At 40.6% G+C, this 12,546-nt stretch overlaps 2 protein-coding genes across 9 annotated transcripts in view; one reads left to right on the top strand and one right to left on the bottom strand.

Moving 5' to 3' along the window:
* Nucleotides 1-10,515, top strand: part of MFSD6 (major facilitator superfamily domain containing 6) — a 47,605-nt gene extending 37,090 nt beyond the window's left edge. For 2 of the 8 annotated variants that reach the window (XM_032763310.2, XM_075070048.1), the window contains exons 4-7: nucleotides 24-185; nucleotides 846-944; nucleotides 4,257-4,537; nucleotides 7,910-10,515. In XM_032763310.2, the coding sequence (XP_032619201.1) occupies nucleotides 24-185; nucleotides 846-944; nucleotides 4,257-4,537; nucleotides 7,910-8,074 (707 nt within the window). In that variant the 3' untranslated portion in view covers nucleotides 8,075-10,515. Of the gene's footprint in view, nucleotides 1-23; nucleotides 186-845; nucleotides 945-4,256; nucleotides 4,538-5,200; nucleotides 6,369-6,618; nucleotides 7,715-7,909 lie in introns of those variants that run through there. The other 6 variants (XM_032763316.2, XM_075070050.1, XM_075070049.1 and 3 more) reach the window with 5 other exon arrangements.
* Nucleotides 1-12,546, bottom strand: part of NEMP2 (nuclear envelope integral membrane protein 2) — a 55,974-nt gene that overhangs the window by 13,508 nt on the left and 29,920 nt on the right. The window lies entirely within an intron of this gene.

Raw genomic sequence — 12,546 nt, 5'->3', positions numbered from 1 at the left:
TCTAAAATGTTTCCTCTCCATAGGTGTAACCCATGCAGCCATATGGGCAGCTTGTATTTCGTATCTTAGTGCTGCAGTGCCTCCAGAATTAAGAACTTCAGCTCAGGGGATTCTACAGGGTCTCCACTTGGGTCTGGGCAGAGGATGTGGGGCTATGATCGGAGGGGTTCTGGTCAACTATCTTGGTAAGCAAACATTTTATTTAAGTGTGATTGCGGTTTCTTAGTAGTGCAGCAAAACTGGACTAAAAGCGTATGTACACTTAATGTATTGCTAATGAAGCCATATTTGTTACACTCAATCACATACAAAATCTGTTTATACACATGTTGATTTGTACATTGATAATTATATGTGTATGTGTTTGTAATAGTATGCCTTGAATTTTTAGTATTATGTGAGCAAATCCACTCATAAGCACTGCCCTGTCCTCAGCTAGGCAGCTGGATGAATCCTTCATGAGATGACCAATGGGTGTTCACTATCGTGTGGTTGTCATGCAACCTCTGCACACTAAATCGAGAAGTGAAAGCATAATTTGTTCAGAGTCCATGTAAAATAACCTGCTGCTAAAAGTGCCAGAAGGGAGGGGAATAACCTAATGAGTTTGATCTTGGATGGACTCTGATGTGGTATCCGGAGTAGATCAAAAGGACTGTTCATCCACAAAGAGATTAGCAGAAGATCATACAGAACAAGCTGCTATGGTTGCAAACCTCCAGCAATGGAGATGCCACATAAAAAGAAAGTTTACATGGGATATTAAGCGCTGAATGAAGTCATAACAATATCTGTCTCTTTCTGTATTACCTAAACAAATGCTCTAAAAATAATCCTCATTACAGGGGCTGCTGCAACATTCAGGGGGATAGGAATGGCCTGTTTAGTGATCCTGCTACTCTTTGCATTAATCCAGTGGCTAGCTGTTCCTGATGAAAAAGAAGGTAAATACTCAGGTCAATGAGACCAAGACTGTTCCTATGTTCTTACCTCGAGACACTGTGTGATATTTGAGATATGTGGTCATAATACAGGAAAACTAGCCCAGAATCATTCCACAGGAGCTGACACATTATTTTTTTCATTAATCCTATATATTATTATTTTTACAGACAGAAAATAAACCTGTTTCATAGAGATGAAAAATAATAAGCAAACATTTTAATGTCTTTTACCCAAATGTTGTTTTTATTCCATGCTAAAACCTAGGTAGAACTTAAGTTCATTTTTCTTTATCCTAAAAATACAAGGGTTGTCCTTCAATAGTTCTTGAGTTGCTTGGGTTTAAGAATGTTCAAATATTTGTTTTGCCTTAATTTCTTCCATCTGTGTTCAAGTGATAATGGCACAAAAGAGAAACTTGGACAGGATAAACGCTGTTTGTTGCATACGGAGTACATGTGTGAACCTCCCCAATGTATTCATATTTTTCTCTTGGGCCATAGTTCTCTAGAATTTAATATTCCAATTATTCTTTTTCCTTCTGCATCTGTGTCCTTGTTTGTAAATCTTAAACATAAGTCTTGCATCCACTTAAATGTAAGCCTAACTTTAAGTCTCATTGATTTAAATGGGATTACTCACATGAGTATAGCTAAGCATGTGCATAATTGTTTGCCATAGCAGTACCTTAACTATTTTACTTGTTTGTATTTTATTTAAGCTTTCTTTTGAAAATGTCTGAGGAAAAAATAGTATATTTCATCTCTAGACTGTTTTACATGACACAGAGCTATTGCTTAAAAAATCTAGCCTACTTATTTGTATTTGTGTGTGCGTGCGTGCGTCCATCTGTCCGTCCTGCAACGATCCAGAATCTATAGGGCATAGTTCGTTAGTGCATTGATCAGATATTTTCAGGCAATTGTTAAAACTATCTTGGTCTGAAACAGCATCATATCTCCTATAAGAACTGAGGGAAAAGTGAATCATTTCTACCCTGTGTTAGAACTGACTGCTTGTAGCCAAAACCACCACAACAGAGGCTTGGGTTTCCTTTGTTGTCACCAACTCCTTAATTTCTCTGTAACTTCCTGGGGAAGGGTTTTTCATTTAAAGTCAGAAGACACTATCATGATCATCTAGTCTGATATCCTGTATAACTCAGGCCACAGGATCTCACCACATGGTGACTGGTGGTTATAACTATGAATGGTCAGTCACAAGGAGAGAGTTGAGTGTAAAGAGTGAAGTTTACTATTTTGTTCAAAAGTCTTATTAAATTGCACTTAACATAGAACTACAAACATATACCGAAACAAAAATTGATGCCTGGAAACCTGCATGTCTTGGCGCAGCGGTGCTGCAGAGAGACATGAATCCAGGTCAAAGCTGGAGTAGCTTTCCTGGGCAGCTCATGGGTGATCTATGTGCTTGGTGGCCTCTTCGCTGTTATGGGTCTGATACTTGTCACTGAGGTTACAGGTACAGCTCTTCTGTATGTATGACACCTAGATTGCAAACAGTCCTTTTCAAATGAAAAGTAAAACTGTGATAGAGCCACATTCTTAACTGTGTACGTACATAGACTCATAGACTCTAGGACTGGAAGGGACCTTGAGAGGTCATAGAGTCCAGTCCCTTGCCTTCATGGCAGGACCAAATACTGTCTAGACCATCCCTGATAGACATTTATCTAACCTACTCTTAAATATCTCCAGAGATTGAGATTCCACAACCTCCCTAGGCAATTTATTCCAGTGTTTAACTACCCTGACAGTTAGGAACTTTTTCCTAATGTCCAACCTAAATCTCCCTTGCTGCAGTTTAAGCCCATTGCTTCTTGTTCTATCATTGGAGGCTAAGGTGAACAAGTTTTCTCCCTCCTCCTGATGACACCCTTTTAGATACCTGAAAACTGCTATCATGTCCCCTCTCAGTCTTCTCTTTTCCAAACTAAATAAACCCAGTTCTTTCAGCCTTCCTTCATAGGTCATGTTCTCAAGACCTTTAATCATTCTTGTTGCTCTTCTCTGGACCCTCTCCAATTTCTCCACATCTTTCTTGAAATGCGGTGCCCAGAACTGGACACAATACTCCAGTTGAGGCCTAACCAGCGCAGAGTAGAGCGGAAGAATGACTTCTCGTGTCTTGTTTACAACACACCTGTTAATGCATCCCAGAATCACGTTTGCTTTTTTTGCAACAGTATCACACTGTTGACTCATATTTAGCTTGTGGTCCACTATGACCCCTAGATCTCTTTCTGCCATACTCCTTCCTAGACAGTCTCTTCCCATTCTGTATGTGTGAAACTGATTGTTCCTTCCTAAGTGGAGCACTTTGCATTTGTCTTTATTGAACTTCATCCGGTTTACCTCAGACCATTTCTCCAATTTGTCCAGATCATTTTGAATTTTGACCCTGTCCTCCAAAGCAGTTGCAATCCCTCCCAGTTTGGTATCGTCCGCAAACTTAATAAGCGTACTTTCTATGCCAACATCTAAGTCGTTGATGAAGATATTGAACAGAGCCGGTCCCAAAACAGACCCCTGCGGAACCCCACTTGTTATACCTTTCCAGCAGGATTGGGAGCCATTAATAACTACTCTCTGAGTACGGTTATCCAGCCAGTTATGCACCCACCTTATAGTAGCCCCATCTAAATTGTATTTGCCTAGTTTATCAATAATAGAAGTGTATGTTAGGGAGGGAACAGCGTAATTCTTACTGCCAGGGTTATGAGACAGTTCACCACCACCTTCCCTTAGGATGAGGGAGCTTTGCCTGTGTTGCCTGGGGCTCAGCTCCCTGAAGTCACCAGCCTCTGGTAACCCAAGCACTGGCTTCCAGGCTCTGCAGGCCTCGCTGTCTCTGTACATGTTAGAGATAAATGCCCACCAACCCATGAATCCTCCCTCTGGAATGCGTAGCCTCTGTTCCACTGAACGCTCCCCGGACTTGTGGATTACCTTTTGGTGGCCTGTCTTAACTTGCAGACCTAAAGAACAATTTTTAGTGTAGATGCATAACTCCGCATATATTCCATACATGCATCTCACAATGATTATTTGATGACCAGTGTGACACGGGCTTTCATTAGAGACCTTACATGACATTCTTTTGGTGAGCCCAGAGGAATCCCTGTACCTACTGCCAGTTGGTATCAAGAGGTCCTTGGATCACCGTTAGGGAACAGAGTAATTCTTAGTGTGTTGCAAAGCATGTTTGTGTATGTTCATGTTGAGTGCTTTGATTCTCAATTTCCTTGTAATGATCACTGACTTCATTGATGATTATGTTGCCCTATACTTCAGAGAAGACAATGCTGGCAGAAAGGATCCCAGTGCCTTCCAGCCCTGTTCCCATAGCAACCATTGACCTCATACATCAACAGTCAGAAGATATCATGCCTCGAACTGAGCCCAGACTTCCTCCCAAGAAAACGAAGCACCAAGAAGAACAGGAAGATGTGAACAAGCCTGCGTGGGGGATCAGTTCTTCTCCTTGGGTTACTCTGGCTTATGCTGTCTATCAAATAAAGGAGATGGTACAGCTGTCTAAAAGCAATCTGATGCCTGAAAACCAGCCTTTGCAGGTAACTCGCTCTTAATACATGATGTTCATATCACTATTAATGTTAACTTAAAAATATCCTGCTGAAGGTTTTAAGACCAAATGTAATCTACAGCACCATAATATTAATATCTGACAAACATTCTTCATCAGTATATCAGAAACTTGGAGTTGTGTAAAGCAATAGTTGAATGATAGTAACAAACACAGTTGCTGCATGTGTATGATACGGGGGGAGTGTTCAGTAATTCATTTGAGCAGATCTTTCTGCTACTTATAGTCTAATTTCCACTTTCTCCTCTTCCCTTTTTTCATGACAAGTGGGATATACTGAAATTGCCTCTAAATTAGTGTTTTCATATTAGTTTGAACACGTTTGTGTACTTGCAGAACTTTTGTGGCTTCAGGGTGAGGATTAACAAAGTTGCATAATTATTAAGGTATACCATGCCTGTCTTTTTTTTTTTTTAATTAAATGTTTCCTTGTAGAGATTAGCCTGGAGGCATGGGGGGAGTGAGACTTCCCAGACATCCAAAATATGTTGGAAATGGGCACCCCAGCAAATTAATAATGGAATATGAAGCCCTTAACCCACCTTAGCTTGGCCTGGGCTTGTGGTGACTGAAAGTGTCTACAACTTGAGAGTGTTCTGTGGCCTGTGTGAAATGAGTTGTTGTTTTCCAGTGTTCACATTACAGAATCCCCCAGCACCCTTATTAGGAATCTTGGCAGAGAGGCCAAGGACTGGATGGACTCAGACTGGACTATCATCCGATCTTTTGGGGTGCTCCCTCCAGAACGGAGTTGGAGCACAGTGGTGGTTGGTGAGGCAATGTAGGGAAACTTGTTCTGCTGTTGTCAATGCTAGTTTTTAAAACATTGTGGGTAATAAACTTCCTGTTTCTCCTGTCTGCCTGGGGGAGGAGTGGTGCAGCTTCCCCCATACATATTTGCCATCCCATATGCACCCAAATGTCATTTCCACCTGTCCTGCCTCTGGAAGGTGATGATTTTGGACATGACTTTGCAGATGTGCCAAAGCAACATTTGAAGAAATCCCAACTTCACCAGCTGTCTCCCTCCTCCCCCATTGGCCTATATTCTTGTAAACAGCCCTATGCATATATTCCCTTCTCAATATGCATGCTGAGCTTCCATTAGCCTTAATGAGACTAACTTGCATGCCTCAGGGAGACTGAACATCCATATTGAAATGACTCTAGAATGTCTGTTTATACTGTACAAGAAGAATTTCAGATGCACATATCTTGGAAAAATCAAATGTCTCCTTTTGAATTACAATGAAATCCTCATTGACACAATGCTGTTTGTGTTACACTCTCTACACATGCCACTCGCCCAAGCAGTTTTCCATCAGTCTTCTCTTAAGCAGTTATTAATATAAGCCCGGCCCTGTCAGTCGCATCAATTGCAAATTGGAGAATGGCACAGAATCTGCCATACCTCCCAGGGCAAGAAAACTGGTTTGCTGTTTGTGGTAAGCTCTAGGAGAGAGAATTGATAAATGTTCATAGTTTTGGAGATACTCTCAGTAAATGACTTGAGCAATTATGAAAGGCTTTCAAGTCTTTTATTGCCTCCTATAACTCCCTGCCATCTTCAGGAACATGTTGTCTTAATAACCTCTTTCACCTTCTCATAACTTCATGCAGCTATTCATGGAGCCTTTTTATTAATACTATTAAATTTTGGGCATCGCATTATCTACTCCACATGTGACTGATAGAATTGAGGACCATTCCTTAGATAGGATTGTTAGTATTTATGGGAACAACGAATCTTTGTTGGGAGAAAATTGTTTCCATGGGATAGTTTTATTAAGACCCCAGTCCTGCAGAAGATATACCTGGATCTGCACTGGTGTATCTTTGCACCCATGCAGTTCCCCACTGTCTCTCATTAAGGCCTGTGTTTGTAGGGTCAAACATCAAAAAACCTATTCCTTGCTCAACCAAATCCAAATTTTAAAATTAGGCTAAATATGACTCTTAATATTTCCTCCCTCCCCTGGCTGGTTGCACTTGTATCAGGGCAGTCTGCTGTTCTGCAGCTGACCAGTTGCAATGATCTCTGTCTTCCAGATTGTGAATAAAAGATGGCCAAAGAGCATTCAGCCCTATCACGACAAGAAGACACTTAAGCGCCTGCAAAGTGTAGCTTCTTTTCCCACTGTATTATATGTAAAATTTTGGTATTTAAAAACTAGTGTAGACCCAGAATGAAGCAATATTCCACACCCTCCATTTGAAGATGCACGCATGATGCATCTCAGCTCCATTAAGCTAGAGATATATTTAATCATTTCAGCTCCTTGGAGAAATTGCCTACTTTTACAGAACACACCCACATTTTAATTCTAAAAATTAAAAAAACAAACTCCCTATGCATTGCTGTTGCTTTATTTCACCTTATTCTTTTAGCCTGAATTTAACAAAATACTAAACCCAGAAAAGGCTGCCTAGCTATCTTGTTAAACATTTTAAATGGCATTCCTAAAGAATTAATTTGACAGTTGGTCATCTGAAGGAGAAACTTGGGCATAGAAAAGGGGATTAATGACAGAAAAACTTTTGGTTCCTCATTTCACGTTACTGCTTGCTTACAGTAATCCTTCAAGGAAAGGCGCCTCACCACTCTAATTACTTGATACAAAACAAATCTTCCAAGATAAATCGGAAGGTTAGAAGATGTTGAAGTACTAATATTGTGCAAGACTTTTTTTGTCTTTGGCCCTCAGGGAATGCAGCTAGCATTTGTCTTTAAATAAGATCACATAATCTGGGAAAGCTTTTAAAAATGTGCACTGAGCCTTTCAGGAAACTGTTCTCAACTATTTTCTTCTTGACTGAACCAGAGAATTGCCTGCTTGAATCACTGACCTAACTGTTGTTACTAAGAAAAGGCCTATTGCTAAGTAAATTGGATGAAATTTATGTGCTTTTACTGCAAAAGTGTTGTCACTCAGTGGCTCTGAGAAATATCTTAGAAAAAATGTTAAGGAAATATAGGCGGATTTGCAGAAGGGAGCATGAAGTATGTTTTAGCAAACAATGCAGCCATAATGATTATTGTTGTCTGTATACAGTAGAAGACTATTCATAGTTTTTGTCTTAAAACATAGTGAGTTTGTTTTTTGCATGCTTCTTGTGGAAGTGCAGTTAGGAAAAAAAATGGAAGGTAAGTTTTCTGCTTGTTGTTACATTCATATGTAGATAACATTACTATCTTACTGCTTTCCTGCTTTATGTTCACTTGCTGTGTTGCATGCATGCAGTGCAAGAACACTTTTCCAGTGTGTCTGAATGCATTTTCCCATAAGGTAGTGTAATGAGAGTATGCACTTACATTTGCATGTGTTTTCTCTCTCTTTAGAAAGCCAGTGAGAATCAGAGTGCTCCAGCAGCCAGTCCAACAGAACAGCCCCCAAATCTGAGAGAAACTGATGAATCCAGAGATTATTCAACACCTGCAGCGACACTCAACTCCCAAACTGACCCAGAGCCCCCTAGTGTTGGATCAGCTTCCCTTTGTCAGTAATGCTCCATTTGCTGCTGCAGGGCACTAAGATGAGTTTGTCTTATCAAACCCACTGCATGAAATCGTGCTGCTCTAATGGGAAATGGTGGAACAAGAACTCAAAAGAGCCCTTCACCTTATGGGACTAGGAACTACAGGTGCTCAGCACATCTTGAAATCAGACCCATCACATGATGCAGCACAAGCTTTTAAATATTTAAGACCATTCATATGACAATATACAGTAGCAACATTTCATGGGGAAGCTAAAGGTCTGGAAGGCTTGGCAGAGGAAAGGGACTGAATGTCACTGCCTTAGAAATTCTCAGTTGCTTTGGTAAAGTTTGGTCAAATGTTATGAGATTCTTTGCAATCTGTAGAGAAAGGGGAGCTTATACTGACAGTTGTGTAATGTGAAGAAAAAACACGAAGTCACTGGATATAATTTCCCCTATTTGATCAGTTAGTTTAAATTTAATTTTTTCCCACAGAGAAACTAAACTGGAAAAGAAAACACTATGGTCTTTCTTTTCAGGAGAAAAATTGCATTTCCCTGAAAAAGTTAAACAACTAAGAGACACTGGACAAAGTAAATACATAAATAAAGGCACAGCCTAGTCTTTTGCAATGACTTCTCAAAAACCTTGAATAGCTTCAGCAAGAATGTTTTTATAATGTGGTGATGGATTAAGTGACACTGAGTGGAATCTTTGAATAGTAAAGCTGCCATTAACACTCTTCTGAGAGGTAGGTTTAGTTTGGCAAGGCATAAACTTTTGAAAAGGCATTTTAGAAAGAACCAAATGGAGGTGAGGTTAAATCAACTCAGTATGCATACAGCCCTTCCCTAAATAGGGTGTTTGCTAAATGCATGTGTGTATAATTTTAGGTTTGATGATATGCCCAAGACTACTAGGGTGACCAGACGTCCCGATATTTTAGGTATTTGTCCTAGATATTTCGTTCCGCTGGCAGCACTCGCCTTTTTTTTTTTTTTTTTTTTGCTGCTCTGCTGGCAGCACTTGGCTTTTTTCTTCCCCCTTGCTGCTCTACTGGCAGCACTTGGCTTTTTTCTTCCCCCTCGCTGCTCTACTGGCAGCACTTGGCTTTTTCTTTTTCTCCGCCGGCGGACAGCCCTCGCCCCTCCCCCCCAATATGTGTTCTGATATTTTCTCCCTCTCATTTGGTCACCCTAAAGACCACAGACCTCCATCAAGATTGGGCACTTTGAGATTGATTGAGAGTGTCCACTGAAAACCTCTTTTTATTTTTAATTTCATCATATTAAATATTGTTGAACTAAGCGTTCCTACTGTGGTTATATATAGAAGATAAGAGCTTCAAGTGCCTGGGGAGGGAATTGCCTATAAATCAAATGATTGGGAGTAGAGAGGGGGAGATACTGTTAACAGGAGTTTCAATGAGCAAAAGCCTCTGAAATAAACAAACATGATTAAATGACCGTATGTTTAGAGACCTGTTTTACACAGACAGTGTCAGACACTGGAAGATTGAGAGTTACGTCTAGTCATGCTTTTCAGTGTTAACTGTAGTCAGCCCACTGGCTGGTTCATAACACAGATTGTTGCTGAGAGGAAAACTTGGGTTCAAGGTTGAAATCAATGGGCTGGCATGCGGTGTAAGTTAGGACAGTGTTTGGCCCAGTGTCTCAGGTCCATGAATTGATCCTGAGAGAGGCTGAGCCCATGTAGCTTCCATTGAAGTGACTAAGAACTGCAGGTGCTCAGCCTGTCTTAGAATCAGACACATGTTCAACAGGCTTCCTTTCTGCCTCACTTGACTGCAGTGCACAGTCTGTGGCATGATACAGCTGGGTGTGAGGGAGGAAGAGAAGAATGGTGGTTTAGAATGAAGCAGTGGGTGGAAATTCTAGACCCTTTGATCCCCAGTTGAATGAACTAAGGCCTCCCCTGCTATCCTTACACATGCCTTAGCAAGGCCTATGGGGCTGAGGTAGAGCGCACACATTGGTGCCTGGGACCAGCACCACAAAGAGAGTACAAATAAATGTTAATAACTAGCCACTAGTTATGTTTTGCACTTGAACTTAAATGTACTGTACTGTAAATTCTCATGACTTGTTGAAGTGTCCTTTAAAATCAGAAATGTATTTATTGTATGTTTGTATAACATTTTGGGAATGGAGAATTGAACGGGTGACAGGCTAAAGATGTTAAATCTTCTCAGTTAAGCGAAAACATTTATAGAGTTAATGCAATATGGTATTACGTCAACTTCTACTGAACAGCACCTATATTGAGGTGGAGATCTTACATATTGTGTTTACACTTCCAAATTGTTTTTTGAAATGCCTGCTCTTTTGGAACTGTACATTCATTCCCTGTTGCAAAATGAACATGTACACATGGATTTTGATATTTGTGAAAATTGTAAAAGTGCAGTAAGAAAAATATAAAATATCTATAATGTGTTTAAAAGAATCTGTCTGAATATTTTTATTCAATTTCCCATTTTGTACAGTCACATATTGGCCATATGCCTGATGATAATCTGAGTTAAAAAAAATCAATCCTAAACAGCTTTGGCAAGGTTCTCTCATGAAAGATTTTGCATTGCCTTAATGTATATGAGGTGAAAGGCAAATCAGTATCTCAAATCAAAATTTGTTTGTGAGGGGGAGCAGAATGCAGGAGCAAATCACCCAAGGCTCCTGTAACGGAAAGCCAGTAGTGGGATGATCTGTAAGGGGTCAGTGCATCCCAAACAGCCCGGCATAGATGGATGAGTGTGGTTTGAGTTATGCAAGTTCTTCTCATTACAGGCCAAGAGATAAAGTAGAAAGAAGTCTCAACTCCCACTTGTAATCACATTTTCATAACTTTCTGAATATTTGTATCTTGGCTGCTTAAATGGGTTTATTGGGGCTATCTTCAAAGTCTGGTTCTAGTCCTCTTAACTGCGAATTCCTAACTAAATGAATATATTTGCACCAGTGTATCCAGTAGCAATGTTTGTCAGCACAGTGAAGTTTATCTTGACAGAACAAATTTAATTTGCTTTTTTCTTTTGACTGCTAATTTGTGGGGTATGTGGGAGCAGCAGAAGGGGGAGACCTTGGGAATCAGTAGATTTTTCCATACTCATTAAGGGGAAAACCTCCTACAAACCCCAACCAGAAGCTGGGAATGGGCGATGAGGGATGGATCACTTGATGATTGCCTGTTCTGTTCATTCCCTCTGAAGCACCTGGCATTGGCTGCTGTCAGAAGTCAGGATACGAGGCTAGATGGACCACTGGTCTGACCCAGTAAGGGCATTCTTACGTTCCTCCTCTTCAACCGTACATATCTTACTATCACCACACTGTGGTTCTGCTGAGGTTTGGCTCTTCTGTGGGCATGGAGAGGGCTGGGAAGATTTCGCTCTATCTCTGGGGGTTGGAGAGCAATAGAGAAACACCTCTTTGAAGCAGCAGGGGAGTGCAGGGGAACTGTACCCTTTAGATGTGTTGTGAAGTACAAGACCAAAGGACCTCAACCTCCCCCCAAAGGACAGGTGCACCCACCTGTCTGACTACTCTTTGTGACATGTACTGTTTTCATAAAGTGGTTAAAATGAACCGAGCAAATGTTGCTAGCTGAAAAATATTTTTGTTTAAAAGCTTGACTCAGCATACACCTCTACCCCAATATAATGCTGTCCTTGGGAGCCAAAAAATCTTACCGTGTTATAGGTGAAACCGCTTTATATCGTACTTGCTTTGATCTGCCAGAGTACACAGCCCCTCCCCCCTGGAGCGTTGCTTTACCGCGTTATATCCAAATTTGTGTTATATCAGGATAGAGGTGTAGTATGTCGAGTGCACTGTACATGAAATTCATATATTTCCAAAACCTGAAATTGTTGAAAAAAAATAAATGAAGCAGAGGATAAAATAGTATACACGCCTTTGTTAAATGGAGGAAGGATGCTCTAGTGGTAAAGGCACAGGTCTGGGGCTTAGGAGAGCTGGGTTCTCCTCTCACAAAGACTTAGTATGTGATCTTGGGATGTCACTTTCAACTCTGTCGCAGTGCTCCTCTAAAATGGGGATAATACTGACCTATCTCACAGGAGTGGCATGAGGATAAATTTCAGTGTTTCGTAAAGTGCTCAGAAACTGATGGGGCGGGGGGGGAGTACATGTATGTATAAGTACATAGATAAACATTCGTAAATCCTCAGAGTTCATGATCTTATCGATATTTGGAGGCTTTAAAGGTTTGTTTTAATGTTCTTTTTGAGCTAGGCATTAAAACATTCATGTGTATCTCAGGCTGCTGTTGCTCTTCTCTCCTGGGGGTGCAGGGCAAGGTGTTTGAAGCAGCCACCCTACTTGATCATCTACTAAAAATATCCAGAAAACAGATAAAGTGCAGGAAAAATTCAACTGTATTGAATTATATGTTTTTTCCCCTCAGTGAACATATTAATGTTAATACTGAGCTATGTGACTATATCATTGTGGAGGT

Source organism: Chelonoidis abingdonii, chromosome 10, assembly GCF_003597395.2.
Source record: "Chelonoidis abingdonii isolate Lonesome George chromosome 10, CheloAbing_2.0, whole genome shotgun sequence".
Classification (NCBI taxonomy): Eukaryota; Metazoa; Chordata; order Testudines; family Testudinidae; genus Chelonoidis; species Chelonoidis abingdonii.
The sequence above is the reverse complement of the archived record's forward strand: the minus strand, read 5'-3'. Positions and strand labels throughout refer to the sequence as shown.